The sequence below is a fragment of the Neoarius graeffei genome, chromosome 17, assembly GCF_027579695.1.
Source record: "Neoarius graeffei isolate fNeoGra1 chromosome 17, fNeoGra1.pri, whole genome shotgun sequence".
Lineage (NCBI taxonomy): Eukaryota > Metazoa > Chordata > Actinopteri > Siluriformes > Ariidae > Neoarius > Neoarius graeffei.
Window position 1 is genome coordinate 67,678,102 of NC_083585.1, and position 27,152 is coordinate 67,705,253.

Below are 27,152 nucleotides of genomic sequence, written 5' to 3' on the forward strand. Positions count from 1 at the left end.
AATATTTCTGATCAAAAATTACACGCCATTTCACCCTGAAAATGTCCTAGAATGCAGGAAATGAAGTCTAAATTTCAAAAATTTTCTGGGGGGGCATGCCCCCAGACCCCCCTAGAGGGACTTCACGCCTGCGGCGCTCGTCTTCGCACCTGCGGCGCTTATCAGGATTATATAAAATATTATTTTTGACTGGTAAATTTCTTTTTCTGTCTAATACCCTAGTGTGTAACTAATTTTTAATCATTTTGGTGCTATTTCTGTAATCTAGTTGTACTCTGTGATAATTACACTTAGCATATTTTTGTTTATGACTTTCATCATTGTTTATAGAATTTTGTCAATTTATTATTGTCTGGTATATTTTATTGTTTCCTGCTGTCATCAAGAGGACCACATTGGAAATAAGTGTATTTTATACTTTGTGTTGTCCTCGGTGCTATTTATACTGTATCCTTTACATGGATGAATTTTACCAGATAAATCCATCCCATACCAGCAGCTCGGGGGTTTCTGGCAATATTTCTGCCTTTTCTCGTACAAGTGCATCCTGCTGTAATGTTCAGATGAATCCTGTATAGTAAAGCAGTGTTTGTTTACCCTCTTTCTGCGTTGCTGCGGGAGTTGGATTGCCTACCACGGTAATTACAGTTGGCTAGCCTGGGGACGTCTTGATGAAGTTTTTCATGAATGAGTCGAGCGCATGCTAAGCGTGCTAACGAGTAGTATAATGCAGTTTCAGCCTCGTTTTACAGGTAAAGAGTTCAGGTTTGTCCAAGAGTCAGGGTTGCAGCTCATTAATACACTATTTCAGATGTATAGTGAAAAAATCGACATTCTCACCTTAGCAGACCTTTCGCTTTGCTCCTTCAGTACTGAAGAGCGACACTCAGCCTTGCGCCCAAATGACGTCACGCATCGCCCTTCCAACAGGCAACATGGCGGCCTCCTGGTGGCATTAGAGCAGTGATACAAAAACGCTCCCAGCTTTCTTACAAATGGTCAAACATGCCTGAAATGTTTCTTACAGGCTCTCAATATTACAAGCTACCAACCAATGCATGCATTTACTCTACATTTTCTATTCCTTTCAGTGAGCAATGAATGCATCTCTCTCTCTCTCTTAGGAACAGGATTCTGAAGTGATTGAATTGATCTGACCATCCATCCATCCATCCATCCATCCATTATCTGTAGCTGCTTATCCTGTGCAGGGTCGTGGGTAAGCTGGATCCTATCCCAGCTGACTATGGGTGAGAGGCGGGGTTCACCCTGGACAAGTCACCAGATCATCACAGGGCGACACACAGAGACACACAACCGTTCACACTCACATTCACACCTCCAGTCAATTTAGAGCCACCAGTTAACCTAACCTGCATGTCTTTGGACTGTGGGATTGATCTGACCAAACACTGCTATTCCTTTACACTTTTCCCCCATGTGTACTTTTCTTTTGTCATTTAGTTTATTTGTTGTCACATATGACTGGACAATTAAAAAACATCTTTTATACTGAATTTGTTATAATGTTTGCACATAGTTTACTTACATTATGTTTAAATTTCTGATCCCATTCTGAAACCATAATAATCTAATAAGCTACAAAATGGTCAAGCAGTAAAAATAAAATGATCCAAAAAATGCCCAAGGCTAAAATGAAAAAGCAGAAGGGGAAAAGAGTGTGTGTGTGTGTGTGTGTGTGTGAACGATATTCTAAAAATAAAATCTATAAATACCTCTACAGTGGAGGTGTTTTTGATCAAAAAGTTAAAAATTAAAACATAATTTCTCCTCTTATCTCATTTCCTGACTTCTTGTTAACACCCACTGAACACATTATACTAAAATTAAAGTCAGAAATGGCCCTGGTGCTCCTGAAGATCTTTCCAACACACTTAGCACTTTTTGACTCTATAGTGTCCAGTTATAGAAGACTTATAAGAAGAATTAATGTTCTAGTCATCCAAACAAAGTTCATAATGAAATCACTTCATCCTTTTCCACCTTGTTGTTTAATTCACCTCTTCAGGTTTCGACTAGGCGTGGGCCGATCTTAAGTCTCATCATCGTATCATGATTTACACCTAATTATGGCATTCCTTTAGAACAGGACTGGATCCCAGGCGTCCTTCTCCTGATCATCAGCCCTTTTCCAGCTGTTCCATCTGAAACTGTAGTTTTATTTTGCTTTTTGTTGTTTTGTACTGTATATTTGTGTCTGAACAGAGAATCCTGACGATACTGGATCGGTGGTGTTTGTGGTTTTTCCCCGTACGCTAGCGCACGTGTGGAGCTGCACATTAGTGAAGGCCTCACAGGAAACCAGTGTGTGGTGTGTGAGGCCTGAAGTGTGTGCAGTTCCCAGTGTGTAGTGATGGAGAGAGACACGAGCGCTCCCTCTGGGATTTAAACTGATCTTTGATTAATACAGTTTTGTTTCGACACAGTGTTTGGATCTTGAGTTTATGAAGCATCTTTTATAAACCTGAGTTTGATTAATAGTCGTCATTTGGCCTTTAATGGAATAGGAAAGTAGCAACACAGAAATGTTCAAATTTTAATTCCCTGGAAATTAAACTTAACACTATTTTATTGTTTTAATTGATTGCATCATCTATTAGTTTTAAAGTACAAGGAACTATGACAAATGAGTTTAAAACATGGAAAAAAAAAAACCATCACTGACATTAAATCAGGCATCTGAGAGGAAAAACAGCCCCAAATCAGAAAAAGCTGATATCGTATGTTGAAATTAAAACTGAAAACAATGATTTGTAAATAATCTTCATATGGATAGATTCCATAACCTGCAAAATGAGTCTGTATTTATTTCATATTTTATATATTATTTTGGGCGGCACGGTGGTGTAGTGGTTAGCGCTGTCGCCTCACAGCAAGAAGGTCCTGGGTTTGAGCCCCAGGGCCGGTGAGGGCCTTTCTGTGTGGAGTTTGCATGTTCTCCCCGTGTCCGCGTGGGTTTCCTCCGGGTGCTCCGGTTTCCCCCACAGTCCAAAGACATGCAGGTTAGGTTAACTGGTGACTCTAAATTGAGCGTAGGTGTGAATGTGAGTGTGAATGGTTGTCTGTGTCTATGTGTCAGCCCTGTGACGACCTGGCGACTTGTCCAGGGTGTACCCCGCCTTTCACCCGTAGTCAGCTGGGATAGGCTCCAGCTTGCCTGCGACCCTGTAGAGGGATAAAGCGGCTAGAGATAATGAGATGAGATATATTATTTTTTGAAGGGGTCTGAATACATTGAGTGCATTTTTTTGAACAGAAAATGGTTCAGGATGCAACATTTAAAAAAATGTTCTTACACGCAGTAGTTTGAGGAAGTTTTATTTCTGAAGAAACAGATTTTGCCGAAGAAAAAACAGAATTTGAGACATTCTAAACCAGGGGTGGCCAACCAGTCGGAGCCCAAGAGCCACAATTCTTACTGTGTTACGGCAAAGAGCCACATCGGCACATGAACATGGGCACACAAATATTACCCTCCTTCTGCACGCGCGGACACACACACACACAGCCACATTGATGTCACACTCCAACTTAACCAATGCCCCACACCAACATGATAATGATGCGTTTACTGCAGTACCAAGACCACAGGCCAGTCATTTTCAACAGTGGCGACTGGTGAAGAAAATTGTAGGTGGGGCACAAAGGCAGACATTGTTTACATGTGGGGATTCCCCCCATTGGGGGGGCTCCGGGGGGCCTCCCCTGAAAAATTTTGGATTTCTTAGATGCAATTTCCTGTATTCTAGTGCATTTTGGAGTTACCTGTTTAACATCGAAAATGCAAAAGCCATTTTGATTCAGCTTGAATTCTCAATTGCATGACCTGCACAAGACCTGCATTCAAATAAATAAGTATTCAAATAAATAGTCAGTCGGAAAATGGAAATTACAAAGTGCTAATTTAATTTCCTCAAACAGTACAAGCTCCATAGGCACTGGGAACAGTGATCAGTGCAAGTGCAAATATAGATAAAATATAATACAATGCTCAAATTTTTGAAAGAAGAACACACACGCACACATACAAATTGATAACTGGAAAACAAATGAACAAATACATAATGTATATACACTACATGACTTTTTAACGTGATTAACTTGTGTTTATGAAGTTCACTCCCTTTCGCAGGGATGTGATTTGGGGCTGGTGAAATTATCTGAAAATTTTAACCGGGGGTCTGGGGGCCGCAGGCCCCCAGCTGGTCCAGGGCAGCGGCCTGGTGGGGGGACAAGGGGGGAAGCCCCCCGAAGCTCCTGGGTTCTGGGGTTTTCTGACTTAAAAATTGTACTAAAATGGCAAGCAAACACACAAGAAAAAACTTGTCATGATTAACAAATTCAAGCCAATTTAATGGTCAACATGCAACTCTGACACACACACTCTCGCTCACTCTCACACACACACACACTCTCTCTCACTCACACTCTCTCTCTCTCTCTCTCTCTCACACACCCCAAAGAACCAGCGCGAGCAGGGCCCGCTAGCCCCGCGCCTTGTGACGTAATTCGCCCCGAGGCGAGCCGCGGTTTTTCTCCAACCATTCCCAGCGGAACTTTTTTTTCACTATTCTGTCGATTTCTTTAACTCGATTTGCATCTTTACGCCTCGATCACGGAGGCTGCCATCTTTCAACTCTTTGTTTGAAGCGAGCTTACGTACAGCTATCTAACAAGTGCGTTCATTGGTTGTTACAGAGCGATGAGCCAATCACGTACCTCGTTTCATCTTATTGACGTAATTACGTCATTTACGCAATTACGTCATTGAGATGAAACGAGGTACGTGATTGGCTCATCGCTCTGTAACAACCAATGAACGCGCTTGTTAGATAGCTGTACGTAAGCTCGCTTCAAACAAAGAGTTGAAAGATGGCAGCCTCCGTGATCGAGGCGTAAAGATGCAAATCCGAGGCTGCCATCTTTCAAACAAAGTCAGAACGAATAGGATACGAATGTGGATGAGGGAAAAATCGGAAAAAAATTTTTCTTCAAGTTTTGAGGTGAAAAAAGCGGAATTCCGCGAATTCGTGGAAAAATCACATCCCTGCTTTCGGAAAGTCCTGGTCGATTTTAGCATGTAGTGAGCTGAAGTGACGCTGAAGATTTGAAGCCTTGAAATGCGACAATGACGACTGACATAGAAGGCAGAATAGCTTGCCATAACGTTCAACGAAAAAATATAAATCCTCCCACTCTGTTAAAACGTCCTGTTTTCATCTTCATATTTTCTTTTTGAAGTGCATTTTTTCCTGCCATTTTGAGATCTGAAATTTAGCACATCATCTCACGCACCTGCGCATTTGTCATGATGTGAAAATACCGTAATGAAACCAAGCGAAGCACCTTTAATAAAATAACCGTAATTAACTGCAGTGAAGCGAAAACGCACATAAAACCACAAACGAACACCAACTTGGACGTGAAGGTGAGAGCCGCATGACACCAGGCAAAGAGCCGCATGCGGCTCGCGAGCCGCGGGTTGGCCACCTATGTTCTAAACTTTCATATCAGTGTAATAAATCTCATAATAGTGCATACATTTAAAATAGTCTGATAACATTTTTTTCTAGAAATATCTTACATTCTGCATTAAGACATTTATTTATGGAACTTTGTTCCGACCCTGGTGCCAGGGGTCGTGTGTGTGTTTTCTTTTCTCTCTCAGGTGGACGCCCCTTCCTCTTATACGCAGCTGTTTCCACTCACCTCATTAAGGGGCCATATTTAAAAGTGAGAGGGAGACGCCTTTCGAGAGGTGTGTGAGCCGGTGGGCTGTGGCGGTGACAGTTGGGGGGGGGGGGAGAGAGAGAGAGAGAGATGTGAGCTACGTCTAGCGAGTGTGCGCTGCTCCTTTAAGGGAAAAGGCGCGTGCGTAATCCCGGAACTGTTTGGTTGTGGTTTGTTTATTGTAGTTTTGGTGAGAAAACCTGGAAAATCTTGTTTGTTTTTTCTTTGTTTGGAGACCAGTGCTTTTAGCTGTTTTTCTGCTACTTTGTGAATAAAAACGGTTTCCATTTTTGCCTTGAGTCCGCTTCCTTGTTCTCTTTTTCCTCCCGGGTTTTTCTGGTTTATCTTTGTTGCTCCCCCCCATCCATCCCCTAGTTGCCGCGGGGAACGTAACAAACTTATTCATGATTAATCTATAAAACAGATGCACTTTGAAAATAATTCATTAGTGCCACAGTTTCTGCACACAAAAGTGTCTTTGTATTTCAGGGATGAATTCAATTTGACACCACAGTTATAGTTGTACTAAACACAAGTTTTCCCAACATTTCATTTTTCATCGGATCACAAAACCTCACAGATGAGTCAGGAGCAAGCCCGACCCCAGTGTATAGAGGCTGAGTGAATGTGGTGTGGGATCTGTAGAGGAGCCTCATCGTGTCAGAGACGCTGTAGAAGGACAGAGTTCCTGCACTGTGATCCACATACACTCCTATTCTGGGGGATAATAGAACTTTATAAGTCCGAGTGCGGTTGTTTTGGAAACAGACAGAGGAAGAAAAACACACCAGACCCCAGGACTGACTGTTCAATCCAAACACACTCTCATAACCCCGTCCTTTCCTGCTGATCTCTTTATATGAGACTGATATGAACACAGCACCCCTCCACTCCACCTCCCAGTAACAGCGTCCACACACACTCTCCTTACACAACACTTGAGGCCAGCAGTCAAATCTCTCTGGATGATCAGAGTATCTCTGTTGTGTCCCACTGCGTGTCACCGCTCTGTTCTTCTCAGACAGAATGAGTTCAGGATGTGCTGTGTTTGGATCCAGAGTCAGATAACAGGAATCTAAAAGAATAAAATATCCACAGGTTAGATGTTAATCACAGGATTTATAAGAAGTGTGTGAGACACCTGTCTGTCGTGAGGCTCCAAAGCGCGTATGGAGTAGAAGGGGGTGTGGCATACGAAACCACGTGACCGATGACGAACGAGGCCTCGGCTCTCTATAAAATCTGGAGGGCTCCGAACCCATTCCCCTCTGTAGAGACAAGTGAAGCCATCTGGACGCCATCTTACCACTCACATCACGTGGATTTGGTTTGTGTGTTAAACCGTCGTATCTGATCAAATTTGCACCAAGAAAAGTATCTCCTGAGTTTTTCCTTTCATTCCCTCCTCTTATTTTCTCAGCTTCACCCCCCATTCCTTATGTAACCCTGTTGAAATTTGTTCATGAGAATATAAATGAATAAGTTCCTAGTTGAATAAATAGAATTTAAGATTAAAATGTTAAGATTCATTGACCAGCAATGAAGTAATGATGTTGCGGAATGAGAGAAATGCATACTGTATTGGGTAATGTTAATGTTTTAGTGAATACAGCATTTAATATGTTAAATATTTGTTGTGCAGTAATATAGGTGAAAATGCTTTAAATATGCCTGTAAGAATAGGAAGAAGGAGTTAAACAAATGTTTTGTTTTTTTTCCTAACGAAGCGGGTTTTTTCAGTTATTTATTTGAGGTGAACTTTTTTTTCTTTCCAAAAAAAAAATCCTTATTTTATAGTTAAAACCTTTGAGTTTTATATTGTGGTTTGTGTTTGTCAGAATTGTGAATTAACGTGTGTTGGAAGCGGCGCGTGTGTGTACTGTGTGTATTTTTCTCCTGAGGTATTTTCGGTTGTCATGATGACAGTTTGCCTGAAGTAGCTGTTAGCTAATGGTTTTGCTGACTGACTTCACAATTCATTTTATTTCTGGAGCTTTGGTGAATGAGCCAATCACATTCGAGGTCAGAGGACAAGGAAGTGAGGGGAGAAAAGTGAGAAAAACGGATGGAAAGGAGTGAGACGAGGAGTGGAAAGAGAGTGATGACCGAGCAAGACGTGAGAAGCGTGTTGTTTGATATGGAGTGAAACACGAAGTTTGAAGTGATATCTACACCATTTATAGTGAAAGTGTTCAACCAGGACTCTTAGAGAAACTTTAATGGTGGTAGTTCTGTCAGTTTGAGTGAAATGCTCATCACAAGAAGACAGAAAGAAGTTTAAGTTAGCTGCTGACTTAGTGGCTAGTATTTTTGCCTGGACTTTGCTAACAAGCTAGCGACCTCAACTGGTAAAGCCGGTGTGGAACGACTGCGAACACAAAGACCCTGACGGAGCCGGCTAGCGCTGCCAAATGGTGGACTTGGCCAAGATCGTCAACTGTGTGAGTCTTCTCTTCATCCACATGTTTCTTCTCGCCATCTCTCCTCCTACTCCTGCTGTCTTGGAACCTGCGTGTAAAAGGCAACATTACAGTTGAGTAAAGCTATCATTTTTTTGTTTTTGCCTGCATGGTGAAGCAGCCATTTTGTTTAAGGTTACAACGCACACGAGCTGCATTCAGGCCTGCACCGATTGAACTGGGTATCCGAAATTAGGCTGCTTTATTGCCGGCTATTTTCTTTTCTTGGGCCCTGTTTTTTTACTTTTCTTTCTCTTTCCCTTTCTTTTTTGATGTGTGTGTGAATGCCAATTGAAAAGAGATTTGAAAAGCCTTTAAATGCTGAACTATTTTCTAAGTAAATCTTTCATACTTTGTTCTAAAACAGTTGCACTTACTGACTACTCAGTTGATATTTTAAGTTAAGTAAGACAAGTAGTAATTTTGTTTAAGCTGAAAAGAGTATTTAAAGGGTAAGTGTTAATTAAAAAGGGAAGTACATTTTAGTTAATGGTAACATGTTAGAACTGATGCTTAAATGCTGATTTAAGTGAAAGACATTTAAATGCATGGTTTACATGAATAATTGCTGTTAACACTGGTTAAAAGTAAGAGTATTTCATTTCAAAAGAGAGTAGTTCTACACACATTAGGTTGACACTAAGTTGATAAGTGAAACCCCAAGCTATATATATATATTTTAAAGAACACAGGTTAGCCACCTCTCACATTAGTCAGTACACGCTCGAGCGGCGCTACACTTACATATCTTTATAGCGCTTCCCTTCACTGACACTGTTTTTTTCCTTTTCCAATCCAGTCTCTGATCATTTTTCTTTTTGAACGCCTCTTTTCCTACTATAATTATTTTAACAGAGATTATTTCAGGTTTTCTCTTATACAGTGTATTTTTCTCTTCCGTATATTTTGTCTTCCTTTCAATCAATTAATTAATAAATCAAACACAAAGGCTGTACAATTCTTCCTTTCTATTTAGGACAGTTATTGAAACAGGATTATTTTCTCATGTTATTTGCCATTTTCACTTCATTCTTCACATGTTTTAACAGTATTTATTGGTCACATTTTAGACACAATTAGCAAAATTGTGACCAATAAATACTGTTAAAACATGTGAGAATGAAGCTTTTTCTTTTTAAGCCCACGCACTGTTCAGCAAATGGGGTAACTTTTAATGTGGTAAACAAATGCAACTTTAATCAGAATTATGAATGATGTATGCATTGGAAAATAAAATAATTCACGCCTATGCAAGATGAGTTTTGTTAACTGCTTGTGGAGTGTGGGTTCAGTCCAGTCATCTTCTCATTGAAGCATTTGGCCAGATGGTGCATCCGGCATCCATACTGTCAGACGCTGTATTTCTTATTACATTTGTTTACCACATTTAAGTTACCCCATTTACTAAACACTGTGTCGCCTTAAAAAGAAAAAGCATCAAGATTGAATCGTTTGTGTCTAAAATGACAGTGAATTATGTGATGAATAAATACTGTTAAGACATGACTGTGAGAATGAAGTGAAAATGGCAAATAACATGAGAAAATAATCCTGTTTCAACAGTTGTCCAAAATAGAAACGAAGTATTGTACAGCCTTTGTGTTGGTATATTTTCAAAGTGTGGGGCGCGCCTCCCCTAGGGGGTGCCAGAGTTCTTCAGGGGGGAGGCAACGTGAGGAAAAATAAACCAGAATAAGTTACGATTGCGGACATTTAGCGAACTTCAGCTAGCCTTTGCCAGAGAAAAAATGGATTGATTTTTAGTACCTAAAGCTACAGTGAGTGAGGAGACAGAGTCTGGGCCAATCAAAAAAAGAAGGAAGTATGACCACGATTATTTAAAGTTTGGATTTTCATGGACTGGATCTGATGATGCTCCACTGCCACAGTGTGTTGTCTGCCAAGAGGTGCTAGCTAACGATGCTATGAGATGTTTAAAATGTGTAAAACAAGATGTTTAAAAAAAAAAGCACAGATGTTTAAAATGTGTAAAAAAAAAAGATGTTTTAAAAAGCACAGATGTTTAAAATGTGTACAAAAGAGGTTTTAAAAAAGCACAGATGTTTAAAATGTGTAAAAAATGTTTTCAAAAAGCACAGATGTTTTAAATGTGTAAAAGGAAAAAAAATAAGTGTACAACAACCATTTTTTTTAAATACGAATGGAACATTAAGTATAGCAACAACAAAAATTGTAAGGGGGGGGGGGCGCTGTTGTTTATTTGCTCTCTGAGGGGGGGCTGACTCTCCCACACTTTGAAAACCCCTGGTATAAGAGAAACTGAAATAATCTATATAAAAATAATTATAGTAGGAAAAGAGCCGTTCAAAAAAAAAATGACCAGAGACTGGACTGGAAAAGAGAAAAAATAAACAGTCGCAGTGAAGGGAAGTGCTATAAAGATATGTAAGGAATGGGGGGTAAAGTTGAGAAAATAAGAGGAGGGAATGAAAGGAAAAACTCAGGAGATACTTTTCTTGGGGCAAATTTGATCAGATACGACGGTTTAACACAAACCAAATCCACGCGATGTGAGTGGTAAGATGGCGTCCAGATGGCTTCACTCGTCTCTACAGAAGGGAATGGGTTCGGAGCCCTCCAGGTTTTATATAGAGCTCAGTGGTTGTGATTCACGAAAAGATTCATGACTCGGAGTCTCATTCAACAGAGTTCACTAGCGACACCTACTGTTCAGAGAAATGTACAGCATGTTTTAATTCCTACATCACAACAGTGTTCTGAAAGAAAAAGCACAAGAAAGAAAGCACAACTTTTATTCATCACACACTTGTGAAATTTCCTCTCTGCATTTAACCCATCTGAAGCAGTGAACACACGCATGCACACACATACCCAGAGCAGTGGGCAGCCATGCTAACAGCACCCAGGGAGCAGTTGGGAGTTCGGTGCCTCGCTCAAGGGCACCTCAGCCCAAGGCCGTCCCATATTAGCCTAACCACATGTCTTTGGACTGTGAGGGAAACCGGAGCACCCGGAGGAAACCCATGCAGACACGGGGAGAACATGCAAACTCCACACAGAAAGGCCCTCGCCGGCTGCTGGGTTCGAACCCAGAACCTTCTTGCTGTGAGGCAATTGTGCTAACCACTACACCACCGTGACACTTTACATTGTTATTTACACAATTTTCCATTTTAAAATGACATCATAAGTTTTTTTTACATACCTTTTTGTTATTCAGTGTGTACTCTTATTTCTCACACACACACACACACACACACACACAGAGTCTCTTTGTATGAATTTATGCTCAGTATAATTGTGTCTGCACAGCAAAAAGGTTTAGATAAACATGAAGAGGATAATGTGTGTGTGTGTGTGTGTTGGACTCTGAGTCCTGCTGTAGCCATAGTCATGGCCGCTGACAGCTTTGGCTGGGCCCGGGACAAAATGCTCTGAATGCCCCCCCCGGGCCAACCCACACACACACCCACCTCTCTTATCCCAGTCTCTACTCACTCCAACTCTTAAATGACAGGTATTCAAAAACCATTCAACAGGTCAACAACCATTTTCATTTTAGCATTTCAACATTTTTACAGTTTTAACATTTTAACATTTCCTTAGTCTGCAACTATTCAGGTGCGAAATGCAATGTGCCGGACTTTTGTTGTGCGTGCGTGCGTACTGTCCAGTGTGAAAAGCAGAGAAGAACACACCACTCGAGAAACGGCGGGATATGATTGCGGGCTAATGTGAATATTCTTAGCTTCAATCAGATATATGAAACACAATGTTATTAAGCCGTTGTGGTTACAAAATGATTCAATGCCCTGTGCGTTTGATACAGTGTTCAGTGTGACTTGCTCTCCCCTTGTTTGTAACATGAATTGCGTGCCGCGCGTGCCTTGCCATACAAAGAACTCACCAATTTCTCGCTCTTCTGACGTCATTGCACCATCTCCATCTCCCACCCACATGGATTTCCCAAATAGTATGCAAAGATTGCTCCCAATGGCTACACTCTCTTTTTCCAGCTCAAATCTGTCGCGACAAGCATTGTACCCAGTTCATCAAAACTGTGTTCGCCCAGGACTTTCAGCTGGCTACAAATCTTTTTCACCATCCAAAAGATACATGTCATCTCCAATTCTTTCACCCTCAAACCAAATGGAACATTTAGAAAGTCTTGTTTGATGTACTCTGGGTCCCTGCAAATGGGTGTAGTTTTGAAAACCAGCTGGGACCCAATATGCCTATGCCATCCTCTATTCCTGTGTTGATAAGAAATAGAAAACATAGAGCACATTTAACCCTGGGGGTAAACCAATCTAATCTCCTTCCTGTTTTAAAACAACATCAGAGTGCACAAGCAGATATTACTTCTAGACTTTCTGTAAAGCTAGCTCTTCTGAATGTTAGATCACTTTCAAACAAGTCATTTTTAATTAATGATCTTATCTGCAAACACAATCTTGATTTTTTGCTTCTAACTGAAACTTGGCTGGATCAAGCAAATAGTGCTACCACTCTCATTGAAGCAGCTCCCCCAAATTTTAATTTTTTGAATGTTACCCGACAGGGGAAAGGTGGAGGGATCGCAAATATATTCAAAGTCTCTTTTCAATGTAAACAATCCTCACTTGGTGATTTTACATCCTTTGAACACTTATGTGCACTTGTTACATGCTCTCCTAACATATTATTATTATTATTATTATTATTATTAACTATTTATAGGCCTCCGAGACATTCAGCCAAAGTCTTTCTTGAAGAGTTTGGTGAACTGTTGTCAGTCATTTGCTTAGAGTTTGATTGTCTTATTATATCTGGGGATTTTAACTTGCATGTAGATAATACTGAAAACACTTATGCCAAAGAAGCACTTATTGACAACTTCAACCTAGTACAACATGTACAGGGGCCGACCCACTCTCGTGGTCATACCCTTGACCTCGTCATCACAAAGGGTCTTACTGTTTCTACTACTGTTGTTGACCTGGCCTTATCCGATCATTTTTGTGTTTTCTCTGATGTTTCAATGTCTCCTCACATTCAGAACAGCTCAACGACTATGGGTAGGAGAGTCATAAAAGACAACACGTGTTCTCTTTGAGCAAGCTCTCTCTCAGAACTCAACCAAAATGTCAGACTCTGTAGATGATTTACTGGAAATTTTTAATTTAAATATGACCCAAATTATGGATGATATTGCTCCATTCAAAATCAAAAGAGTCAATGATAAGCAGAAAGCACCATGGAAGCAGTACCTGGCTGTTAAACTGTTAGAGAGAATGTAGAAAGACTGAAAGAAAATGGCGCAAATCTAAACTTCACATCCATTATCAAATCCATAAAGAGATGCTTTGTAATTATAATTATGAAATTCGTAAAGCAAGACAGTCTTTCTTCTCCAACATCATCAACAGGAATATGAACAATGCCCGTGTGCTATTTTCAACAGTAGAGAAGCTAACTAATCCCCCACCACAATTAGCACCTGAACTTCTCTGTTAATAAATGCAATGAGTTTGCATCCTTCTTCAAAGGTAAAATTGATAAAATACGGCAGAATATTGCTCATAATATATCTCAGTTGCAAAAAATTGAAAAACTGCAATCACCAAAGACACAGATAGATAACTTCAACACAATGTCAGAATTTTGTTTAATTGATTATGAGACTCTTGAAAAAACTGTACAAAATCTCAGTTCCTCAACATCTGAATTGGACATTCTGCCCACCAACTTTAAGTCTGTTCTTCATCTTATAATTACAGATGTGCTTCAAATTATAAATACATCCCTAGAGACTGGCGTTGTTCCTGTGTCCCTGAAAAAAGCTGTTGTAAAGCCTCTACTTAAAAAAATTAATCTGGATCCTTCAGTATTAAATAACTACAGGCCAATATCAAATTTACCATTCATCGGGAAAATCCTTGAAAAAATTGTCTTCAATCAATTAACTGCCTTCTTGATATCAAACAGCCGTTTTGATAATTTTCAGTCAGGATTTCGTGCCAATCATAGCACTGAAACAGCGCTGATTAAAGTTATAAATGACATACGTCTTAATACTGATGCAGGCAAAACATCGGTCCTGGTATTACTGGACCTCAGTGCAGCTTTTGATACTGTTGATCACAACATACTGCTATATCGACTTGAACACTGGGTTGGGTTGACTGGTAAAGTTATCAATTGGTTAAATTCATACTTAAAAGATAGAAGCTTCTTTGTTACCATGGGAAATTGTTCCTCAACGTCAATGTCCTTGACCTGTGGTGTCCCCCAGGGGTCGATTCTTGGACCATTACTATTCAACCTTTATATGCTCCCACTTGGGCAAATTATCAATAACAATTCAATTTTGTATCACTGCTATGCAGATGACACCCAAATTTATTTTGCTTTATCACCTAATGATTATGCCCCCCTTGAATGTCTCTACCAGTGTATTGATCAAATCAACAACTGGATGTCACAATTTTCTTCAGCTGAACACAGATAAAACAGAAGTAATTCTATTTGGAAAAAAAGATGAAAGACTCAGGATTACCACTATTCTTGACAGAAAAGGGATTAAAACTAAAGAAATGGTTAAAAATCTTGGTGTTTTCATTGACAGCGAGCTAAACTTTGACAGTCACATGAAAGCAATCACTAAAACGGCATTTTATCACCTAAAAAACATTTCCAAACTAAGAGGACTTATGTCAAAAAATGATCTGGAAAAACTTATACATGCCTTCATCTCTAGTAGGGTTGATTACTGCAATGGCCTTTTCACAGGCCTGCCAAAAAAGACCATCAAACGACTTCAGCTGGTTCAAAATGCAGCGACTAGGGTTCTCACATGAACAAAAAGAACAGAGCACATTACTCCAATTCTAAGGTCCCTTCACTGGCTTCCAGTAAGCTACAGAATTGACTTTAAAGCATTGCTGCTGGTGTACAAATCTTTAAATGGTACAGGGCCCAATTACCTCTCTGATATGTTGCAGCGGCCTAACCCAATCAGATCTACCAGATCTCAACAGAAAAATTTACTATTAAAACCTGTTGTTAAAACAAAGTGTGGTGAAGCAGCTTTTAGCTACTATGCAGTGCAGCTATGGAACCAACTGCCAGAGGACATTAAAAATGCTCCTGCTGTTGGCAGCTTCAAATCTAGGTTAAAGACCAAGCTGTTTTCAGATGCTTTCTGTTAAATAATTAATATTGTCTTCTTTACATGTTTTATAATCTTTACTTTTACAGTCTCTGCATGTTTTAAATTTTACTTTTATTCTATTTTATTCTGCTGTTTTTTTCCCCTATTTGAACTTCTACTTCATTTTATTATTTTATTTCTACTATTGTTTAATTCTTATTATATTTCTTCCCATTTATTTTATGTAATTTTATTCTCTATTGTTTACTGTTTTGCTTTTACTTCTGTAAAGCACATTGAACTGCCACTGTGTATGAAATGTGCTATATAAATAAACTTGCCTTGCCTTGCCTTGCCTTGCCTTGCCTTGGTTGGGGTTACTTTACGGGGCTGGAAAAAGTTGGCTGTCTTACCCAGTGATGTTAGGACTGGGACTGTTTTGGCCTCTAGAGGCCGCTGTTATTTCCTTTTCGTGTCATGTTTGTTTTGGCCTCTAGAGGCCGCCACTGTTCCTGTGTTTTGTGTTTGGGTTAATTGCCTGTTTAGTCCTGATTATTTTCACCTGTGTTCAATTTAGTTTGTGTATTTATACCCCCTGAGTTCAGTCCTCTTGTCATGGAGTCTTTGTGCTGTTATGTTTATCTCCAGTTTCCTCAGTACTGTGTTCTTTGTTTTGCACTTTGCTTTTCTTTTGGATTTAGTAGTGACTGTGTTTTTGGATCTTCTGAGCTTTTGCATTTTTGCCTTTTCCTTTTTGGACTTTGAATTTTTGGATATTTTATTTTTCCCTTTGTCTTCCCAGTGTTGGATTACTTTTTTTGTTTGTTTGTTTTTTGTTTTGCCCTGGATTGTCTCATCTCATCTCATTATCTCTAGCCGCTTTATCCTGTTCTACAGGGTCGCAGGCAAGCTGGAGCCTATCCCAGCTGACTATGGGCGAAAGGCGGGGTACACCCTGGACAAGTCGCCAGGTCATCACAGGGCGCCCTGGATTGTATATAGTGTATATAGTATAAATAAACCTTTTGATACTTTTTTCTACTTCTGCCTCACGCCTCTGCATTTGAGTCATCCCCCTGGTGGCCTAGTGGGGGTTTGCTGGATTATCACACCAACGAACCAGGTTCGAATCCCAGCAAAACCCTAACAAGTGATGGCAATAACAGCGTTAGAAATAAACGGCGTTACTTTTTTTAGTAATGAGTAATCTAACTAATTACTTTTTACATCGTTATAACGCCGTTCCCGTTACTTACAATAAAATACTATGCGTTACTTTAAAGCTGTTCTCATCTGGCACGCTGCTTATTCAGCCTTTCTTTACTCTGCTTTCGTGTGGGGCGGGGAGACGCGAGACAACGGCACAGTAAGCCAATCAGAGTAGATTTGGACAACATACGTAGGTAGGCCATGCCTACTGCACTACTGCGTGCTCTTTCAATCGGAAGACACAGCGATGGCGAGCGGTCAGCCCAGCACTGCGCTTTCACACTGGAAATACAGCCAGGACTTTTCATTACTTGAAATAAAAGGCAAGAGTGTTTACGTGCAATGCACATTATGTCGAGGAACAAAGCATTTGTCCTTGTCAGTGGCCAGTAATTAGTAACATAATTTTAATAACTACAAAAATATATTACATTTGATAGATGTCTTATCACACATTGTCACACAAAAATATTAATATAGTGTAGATAACATTACTAATTGGTTCTGTTAAGTGTCCATTTCAGTCATTAAACACACTTAACATTCACTTTTATTATGATTACACTAATTGAATTTGATTTTTTTTTGAGGGGGAACAAAATGTAATGTAATAATTACTTTCCCTGGTAATTAGTTACTTTTATGACAAAGTAACTCCGTTACTTTTGTTTTGTGTTTGGGTTAATTGCCTGTTTAGTCCTGATTATTTTCACCTGTGTTCAGTTTAGTTTGTGTATTTATACCCCCTGAGTTCAGTCCTCTTGTCATGGAGTCTTTGTGCTGTTATGTTTATCTCCAGTTTCCTCAGTATTGTGTTCTTTGTTTTGCACTTTGCTTTTCTTTTGGATTTAGTAGTGACTGTGTTTTTGGATCTTCTGAGCTTTTGCATTTTTGCCTTTTCCTTTTTGGACTTTGAATTTTTGGATATTTTATTTTTCCCTTTGTCTTCCCAGTGTTGGATTATACTGTTTTTTTTTTTTTTGCCCTGGATTGTATATAGTGTATATAGTATAAATAAACCTTTTGATACTTTTTCTACTCACGCCTCTGCATTTGAGTCACCCTGGTGGCCTAGTGGGGGTTTGCTGGATTATCACACCAACGAACCAGGTTCGAATCCCAGCAAAACCCTAACAGAAAGACTCCGTCATGACCGACTCAGCAGAGGCTGCTTCAACTGTCTACCCGGCCAACCTTCAGGGAATTATGGCAGCTCCGACACGCTTCGGAGCGACCATGGACGCTCATGGACGTACGCTCACCAGCCAACGTGAGGCCCTTGCTTGCCACGAGGAACTGCTTCAGCAAATTGGGAAAACCCTGGCACAGCTGACATCTCTGCCTGCATCTCCTGATCCAGCTCCCGCTCCAGTGCCTCCTGCCATGCTGCCTTCACCTCACAAATCCAGCCTTTCTGCACCACAGAGGTATGACGGCAAGCACAGTGAGTGCCGAGAGTTCCTTACCCAGTGTCAACTCACCTTTGAGCTTCAGCCTACCACCTACACTATGGCTCGCCGCAAGATTGCCTTTGTGATAACCTTATTAGCCTTATTAGCTGGTAAGGCGCGAGCCTGGGCTACTGCTATCTGGCAAAGACAGGGACCTGAGTGCCTTGATTTCCAGCTGTTTTCTGAAGAGATGCTTCGGGTCTTCGATCAGGCGGACGTCAGTACCGACGCAGCCTGAAAGCTCATGTCCATCCAGCAAGGAGGAAGCGTCGCAGATTACGCCATCTCGTTCCGGACACTCGCAGCAGTAAGTGGATGGAACGAGACTGCCCTGGTATCAGCCCTCCACCATGGTCTGTCTGACCCCATCAAGGACGGTCTGGCCTCTATTGGATGCCCAAATGACCTTGAAACCCTCATCTCACATGCTATTCATCTGGACAACAGGATGAGAGAACGCCACCAAGCCTTGAGCCCCCCCAGCCTCCCTACCTCTACCTGGAGACCGTCTACCTCCTTCAGTGACTGTCCAGAACCCATGCAAGTGGGTCGTACTCGCCTCTCCGCATCTGAGAGGGAGCGCAGAAGGAGGGACAAGTGCTGCATCTACTGTGGCAAGCCTGGTCACTTCCAAGCATCATGTCCCGAACTCTTGGGAAAAGGACCGCCCCGTCCAGCCGAGGGAGGGTTGTGACGGGGCCTACCCTCTCTCCTGGACTCCCTGGCCAAGGAATCTACATCCCGGTCTCCATCTCCTGGGGTGAGTCTGTCCACTCTTGTCAAGCTTTGTTAGACTCAGGGGTGGCTGGGAACTTTATGGATATTCACTTTGCCCAAAGTATCAATTTTCCGACTACACCTCTTGAAGTCCCACTGTCTGTGTCTGCCCTCGTTGGCCAAGCGTTAGGTGATGGAAGAGTCACCCAAGTTACTTCTCCAGTCTTCCTCCAGTCTCAAGGTCACAAGGAAGAAATATCCCTGCACCTGATTCCTTCACCTGAGTTCCCAGTTATTCTATGCCTTCCTTGGCTTACTTGCCACAACCCTCGCATAGACTGAGTAACAAGCCAGGTTGTGGAATGGGGCCCTGCATGCCATGCCTCTTGTCTGCTCTCTAGCTCTCCTGTGTCTCCTGCCGAGCCCCCTGATCTCACCGAGTTATCTCAAGTTCCCACAGAGTACTAGGATCTCAAGGAGGTATTCAGCAAAAGCAGGGCCGCTGTTCTTCCTCCGCACCGGGCCTACGACTGTGCCATCGACTTGCTCCCTGGGACTACCCCTCCTCGTGGCAGACTGTTTTCCCTCTCTCAGCCAGAACGCAAGGCCATGGAGGAATACCTCAAAGGCGCCCTGGGCAGCGGGTTTGGCTGTCCACTAAGGACCTTCCGCTGTGGGTGGAGAACCGCAAGCTTGCTCCTCGCTACATTGGCCCCTTCAAGGTGGTGCGCAGGGTGAACCCTGTCTCCTACCGGCTCCAGTTGCCCCGGACTCTGAGGATCAACCCCACTTTCCATGTTTCCCTGTTGCGGCCCGTACTGACGTCTACGTATGCCCCTGCCCCTAGGAACCCCCCACCCCCCCGCATCTTCCAGGGTCAGACTGTGTTCACTGTGCATCGCCTGCTTGACTCCCGCCGGGTCCGTGGCGGGCTGCAATATCTGGTGGACTGGGAGGGCTATGGTCCTGAGGAGCGCTGCTAGATTCCTGCTCGGGATGTCCTAGATAAAGAACTGTGTCGGGACTTCCATTCGGCCCATCCAGATCGCCCTGGGAACGTCAGGAGATGCTCCTGGGGGGGGGGGGGGTCCTGTTAGGACTGGGACTGTTTTGGCCTCTAGAGGCCGCTGTTATTTCCTTTTTGTGTCATGTTTGTTTTGGCCTCTAGAGGCCGCCACTGTTCCTGTGTTTTGTGTTTGGGTTAATTGCCTGTTTAGTCCTGATTATTTTCACCTGTGTTCAGTTTAGTTTGTGTATTTATACCCCCTGAGTTCAGTCCTCTTGTCACGGAGTCTTTGTGCTGTTATGTTTATCTCCAGTTTCCTCAGTACTGTGTTCTTTGTTTTGCACTTTGCTTTTCTTTTGGATTTAGTAGTGACTGTTTTTTGGATCTTCTGAGCTTTTGCATTTTTGCCTTTTCCTTTTTGGACTTTGAATTTTTGGATATTTTATTTTTCCCTTTGTCTTCCCAGTGTTGGATTACTTTTTTTGTTTGTTTGTTTTTTGTTTTGCCCTGGATTGTATATAGTGTATATAGTATAAATAAAACTTTTGATACTTTTTTCTACTTCCGCCTCACGCCTCTGTATTTAAGTCATCCCCCTGGTGGCCTAGTGGGGGTTTGCTGGATTATCACACCAACAAACCAGGTTCGAATCCCAGCAAAACCCTAACAAGTGATGGCAATAACAGTGTTAGAAATAAATGGCGTTACTTTTTTTTAGTAACGAGTAATCTAACTAATTACTTTTTACATCGTTATAACGCCGTTCCCGTTACTTACAATAAAATACTATGCGTTACTTTAAAGCTGTTCTCATCTGGCACGCTGCTTATTCAGCCTTTCTTTACTCTGCTTTCGTGTGGGGCGGGGAGACGCGAGACAACGGCACAGTAAGCCAATCAGAGTAGATTTGGACAACATACGTAGGTAGGCCATGCCTACTGCACTACTGCGTGCTCTTTCAATCGGAAGACACAGCGATGGCGAGCGGTCAGCCCAGCACTGCGCTTTCACACTGGAAATACAGCCATTACTTTTCATTACTTGAAATAAAAGGCAAGAGTGTTTACGTGCAATGCACATTATGTCGAGGAACAAAGCATTTGTCCTTGTCAGTGGCCAGTAATTAGTAACATAATTTTAATAACTACAAAAATATATTACATTTGATAGATGTCTTCTCACACATTGTCACACAAAAATATTAATATAGTGTAGATAACATTACTAATTGGTTCTGTTAAGTGTCCATTTCAGTCATTAAACACATTTAACATTCACTTTTATTATGATTACACTAATTGAATTTGATTTTTTTTTTGAGGGGGAACAAAATGTAACGTAATAATTACTTTCCCTGGTAATTAGTTACTTTTATGACAAAGTAACTCCGTTACTAACTCAGTTACTTTTTGGGAAAAGTAACTAGTAACTATAACTAATTACTTTTTGAAAGTAACGTGCCCAACACTGGTCTTACCTGGCTCAGCTGCCCCACTGCCTTTGCTAGTACCTGCTGCATCATCCGAATCTTTTTTAAAATATTTATGCAGTGAGCCCCTGAGTCTCTTGGTTTCTTCCTCTCTTTTTCTCTTTTCTTTTCTGTGCTCCTGACTTGTGCATGTTGGCAAATGGCACGCACGCTGATTGTCGAAGCGCTATGATCGAACGATGTCGTTTTTTTCCCCTTAATCAGAGAGTCAGACCAAACCATTTTTGCATTAGGGGTGGTAGGGGGTTCTTGACGCCTTTTTCAAAGACAATAAAGGCAAAAGATCTAGAAATGATTTATTGAATGCAAATATAGCACATTTCTCCCCCAAATCAATACATTTCGAAATGAAATAAAATAATTGCAACTTCATGAAAGCCCAGTTCTGGGCCCTTCCCATTCCTGGGCCCGGGACAACATACCTGTTTGTCCTCCCCTGTCGGCGGGCCTGCCCATAGTACCGTAACATTTCAGAGAACCTTTATTGATTTTTATTGAAGAACAGATTTTCCCCCCAGTGTGTTTGGATCGAGGTGGTTCCTTTTATGACCTTCTGAATAAGTGTTGTACTTTTGTTTATCATGTCTGGAATTCTGAGACTGATCGTGTCATCACCATAATTCTCAGCAGTAACGATGTCAGCTCATGAGCTTTATAAAATCCCAGCTTAAAATGTAGATACCATGTCTATAAAATCAACCTTCAAGCTTAGATTTCTGACTTTTGAAGACCATTTAAGTTTAAAAGATGGCGCTGATGTGTTAATAAACTGTGGTGAGGAATGTAGATCAGTTTTCCAAGTCCAGTGCATTTGTTGTTAAATATGAAGCCCTTTTTTATTACATAAAAATAAGATTAAGCTCCAACTTGACGCATCGAGGATAATGTAGATTTAATCCACACATCACGAAAGTCGAGTCGAAAGAAAGAAAAAAAATCAAATGGTGTTTATGCATTAATAACCAAGTTAATGAATAAAATCTTGCTTTTAGCGGTCTGTCTTCACCCACTGCACCTCATCCCCTTTAGATTCTGCAGTTGCTGCCCCCCATCGTGAAAAACAGGCCCTGGGGTCGCTTCACATTCCTGATGGAACCACTCCAAACAGCTTTCACATTCAGCCATTTTTTTCTTTTCCTCCCTTTTCCCTCAGCATTCTGTACACACAAAATACTTCAATCTTTAGTGTTGTATCGTGGCGTCTTTTTCTTTTTTGACATTAACTTTCTCAGTATAATTTTGCGTGACTCAAGCTGATGTTGTTACTGCTTAGAATTATTATTAGATTAATTATGATTATTAGAATCATCACCAAACCTAAATGATTTCAATCCTGACGTTAATAGTCCTTGTCATATTAATTCTAGGTACTATTCCCCACACGAATTTCATTCCTCTCAAGAACTTCATAATTATCCCACACCCAAACGAAGGTTGGCGAAGGAAATAGGAACAGGTTCTGTCCATCCATCCGTCCATCTGGTCATGTTTTCATTTCCGGGCCATATCTTTAAAACTACTGAAGGTATATTCATGAAACTTTGTATACATATCAAGTACCATGTAAACTGGTGGCTTTTGCTATTTTTGATTTTTGGAAAAAAGTATTTTTCAAATTTTTCATAAAAATAGGTTTTGACTTAGTTTCTAAGAGCAATGTTAGTTTCCAGAGCATATATCCAAAACGATTCATGATACAGATTTGAAACTTGGTATACGTGTTAACAAGGTGATGTAGATGTGCCTTTTCATATTAAGAAATTTGAGAAATTTTAATTTTTCATGTTTCCATGGAAACAATTTCAGACTTAGTCTCTCAAGTTAGTCTAAGGGGTAGGTTTGGTTTTCAGAGCAGAACTTGAAAACTATGAGTGGTATGGTCTTGAAAGTTGGTAGATGTGTTGATTAAGTAATGGATATGTGCCGTTTGATACTAAGAAATGTGAGAAATTTTAATTTTTAGCTCACCTGGACCAAAGGTCCGGTGGGTTTATGTCATGGGCTGCTGAGGTCAGTGTAAAGAGGTAGGGTTGGTTTCCTGCAGCAGAACTTGAAAAACATGAGAAATAATATCTTGAAACTTGGTATATAGTTGGTATATAGGGCGGGGGATATAGATGACTCTGTCTTCTTGTTTATCTGACAAGTTGCTCTCTTTCCTTCACTATATTATCAGAAGCATCTCAGCTAAATTTGATGAATTTCAAGACATACTCAGTATTTTAGATCATCTACTGAAGATCCATTGCCTTTCAGAAACCTGGCATTCAACTCATAAAGATAGTTTTGTCAACTTTTACTTACCTGCCTTTAATTACATTTCCCAACACTCTAAATATCCCCAGTTGGGGTCAACAGCTCCCCACCTGCACTGTAAACAGTGTTGGCAGAGTACTGCTTCCCCTTCCTGAGGCGCTGGATGGTTTGCCAGAATTTCCTTGAAGCCGACCAATAGTCCTCCTCCATGGCCTTACCAAACTCCTCCCAGTTCCGAGTTTTTGCCTCCGCAACTGCCCAAGCTGTGGCAAGCCTGGCCTGCCGATACCTGTCAGCTGCCTCAGGAGTCCCAGAGGCCAACATTGTCGGGCAGTGGAAGGAATACTTCGAGGATCTCCTCAATCCCACCGTCACGTCTTCCATTGAGGAAGTGGAGGCTGATGACTCAGAGGTTGACTCATCCATTACACAAGCTGAAGTCACTGAGGTGGTTTGCAAGCTCCTCGGTGGCAAGGCACCAGGGCTGGATGAGATCCGCCCTGAGTATCTCAAGTCTCTGGATGTTGTGGGGCTGTCTTGGCTGACACACCTTTGCAAGATCACATGGTGGTTGGGGACAGTGCCTCTGGAGTGGCAGACTGGGGTGGTGGTCCCTCTTTTTAAGAAAGGGAACTGGAGATTGTACTCCAATTATAGGGGAAATCACACTTCTCAGCCTCCCCGGAAAGGTTTACTCCAGGGTACTGGAGAGGAGAATTCGGCCAATTGTCGAACCTCGGATCCAGGAGGAACAATGCGGTTTTTGTCCTGGTCATGGAACACTGGACCAGCTCTATACCCTTCATAGGGTGCTCGAGGGTTCATGGGAGTTTGCCCAACCAGTCCACATGTGCTTTGTGGATCTGGAGAAGGCATTCGACCGTGTCCCTTGTGGTATCCTGTGGGGGGTGCTTCGGGAGTATGGGGTTTGGGGCTCTTTGCTAAGGGCTGTCCGGTCCCTGTATGAATGGAGCAGGAGTCTGGTTCGCATTGCCAGCAGTTAGTCAGACCTGTTCCCAGTGCATGTTGGGTTCCGGCAGGGCTGCCCTTTGTCACCGGTTCTGTTCATAATTCTGTTTGGTAACCACAGGATTTCATCTCTGCTTTTTGCGGATGATGTTGTCCTTTTGGCTTCTTCAAACCAGGACCTTCAGCATGCACTGGGGCGGTTTGCAGGCGAGTGTGAAGTGGCTGGGATGAGAATCAGCACCTCCAAGTCCGAGGCCATGGTTCTTGACCAGAAAAGGATGGCTTGCCCTCTTCAGGTTGGTGGAGAAGTCCTGCCTCAAGTGGAGGAGTTTAAGTATCTCGGGATCTTGTTCACGAGTGAGGGAAGGATGGAGCATGAGATCAACAGGCAGATCAGTGCAGCCTCCGCAGTGATGCGGTCGCTTTACCGGTCCGTCGAGGTGAAGAAGGAGCTGAGCCAAAAGGCGAAGCTCTCGATTTACCGGTCAATCTATGTTCCGACTCTCACCTATGGTCATGAGCTTTGTGTAATGACCGAAAGAACAAGATCGCGGATACAAGCGGCTGAAATGAGTTTCCTTCGCAGGGTGGCTGGGCACTCCCTTAGAGATAGGGTGAGAAGCACAGTCTATGTCTCTCGGCTGGCCTGGGAAGGCCTCGGTGTTCTTCCCAAGGAGCTGGCCGAGGTGTCTGGGGAGAGGGAAGTTTGGGCTTCCATGCTCAGACTGCTGCCTCCGCGACCCGGCCCCGGATAAGTGGAAGAAAATGAGATGAGATGAAATGGGAACGCTCTACATTGGACTCTACATAACAAATTCCTGAAGTTATAATCTAAGAGATGACCTCAATACTACTTCTGATCAAGATGAATCAGTCTGTGTTGAGCTCCATAATGAAGGCAGTAAGAACATAGTTTGTGGTGTGAGATACAGACACCAAAACAGTTCTTTTCAGCCATTTCTGGATAAGCTTTCAATAATAATTGATAAAATCCATGAGGAGTCAAAGCTTTGTATTTTTGTGGGCAACCTAAACTTAAATCTGATGAATTCAGACACCCGGATACCTACAGGTGAATTTATCGATACTTTATCTTCCTATTCTTTTCAACCATGTTTATTGACAATATATATTTTAATTCACTTAAATATCCTGTGCAGGGTCGCAGGCAAGCTGGAGCCTATCCCAGCTGACTCTGCACAGGATAAGCGGTTAAGGATAATAGATGGTTGGATGACTTAAATATGCTACATATAGTGGTAATATTTTATAATGACCTAACTAACCATTTTCCCAACTTTTTGTCTATTGACTCAATTCACCCTCCCCATTGAATAAGCAAGTTGAGAGAAGAGAGTTCCTATTGTTGCACCCATGAAATGGACAGGAATCCGTCTTCAATTTGGCAACTTTATTCGTCCCCGGTACTGCGATATTTTTTTTTTTTTTAAGAGTTTTTCATTTTCTTTGAGCAGCACAGACTCGCACAGTATTGTGTACACACACATGGCAATAACAACAACAACAAAAAACCTCACTGGTTCAACCTTGACCTGCAACACGGCTGTGCGCAGAGTGATGATGTAAGCAAACTAAATCAAAGTGAAATTATAAAGTGTGTGAATAAATGAAAATGAATAATGAAATTAAAATATACTATTGTACATACTTCAAAAAAATAAATCTATACACTTAAAGGTATGAAATATTTACTGGTTGCGACACCCTGCCCCACTAAAAAAAATGTTGCCTAACATTTTCCTATTCTCTTCTATCCAACTATAACTAACAACATGTATCAACAACAGAACATGTGGTGAAATGTCAGTAAACAGGTCAGCATTCAACAAACTACACATCACAGGATTAGGGTCTGCCTTCACTTTTCAGTGTCTCTGTTTCTCCATCTTTTCATCAATGTCCATGGCAATAATACAAGACTAAGGCTACGTTTACATTACGTCGAATCAGCGGATCATCAGATTAATGTTCTTAAAACGATTCGCGTTTACACTAAAACCGTTACCGGTGCACACAGCAACACCAATACGCGGATACGCTCGGCTCCGCAGGCATCCTGCGCTCCAAATCACTCCGCCCTGAACAGCGAGTGCCCTCTGGAGGGTGCGCACTCCGGCCCTGCACAGCTCACACAGCGCGCGAGTGAAGTGAACAAGCCACGATTCGGGACTGAGCCGCTGTGTGTGTGATCCCAGCGCACATCACTTACCACTTGCAAGTGGAAGGATGGCAAGCCTAAAGACAATCATAACTACACAATGGGCAGTATTTGCATCAGTATTTGCAGTATTTTCATAATTTTATACTCTTTAATGAAAGGTGATACAAGGCGGAAGTCTGCGCCGTTTTTCAGCAGTCGCGTCACATGACCAACGCCAGCGAATCAGGAAGGTGGATGTCACAGTGACGTTGTCCAATGAGACACCAGCTAGAACTCAGCACAGCGTATTTGCGTATTCTGAATGTTTACACAGCACCGGAGCTGACACGATCTAGATTGAATACGTGGACGCTGGCGGATTCCCGTTTCCTGGCTTTTCCAGGGGGTTTAATGTAAACGGACAGTGCATCCGCGAAGAAAACGAGACAGATACGGTCTAATGTAAACGTAGCCTAAGTGTCCATAGCCCTTTAGTATTGAAGGGTTAGTAGTCCATAAAACTATTGGTGGGCCCCTCAATCTTCACAAAGGGACAAGGAAATTACCACA

At 41.8% G+C, this 27,152-nt stretch overlaps 1 protein-coding gene across 1 annotated transcript in view; it reads right to left on the minus strand.

The window, feature by feature from the left end:
* Positions 1-4,873: 4,873 nt before the first annotated feature.
* Positions 4,874-27,152, minus strand: part of LOC132864475 (NLR family CARD domain-containing protein 3-like) — a 1,256,659-nt gene continuing 1,234,380 nt past the window's right edge. Inside the window, exon 15 of the mRNA XM_060897892.1 lies at positions 4,874-6,826. Within this exon, the coding sequence (XP_060753875.1) occupies positions 6,249-6,826 (578 nt within the window). The 3' untranslated portion in view covers positions 4,874-6,248. The remainder of the gene's footprint in view (positions 6,827-27,152) is intronic.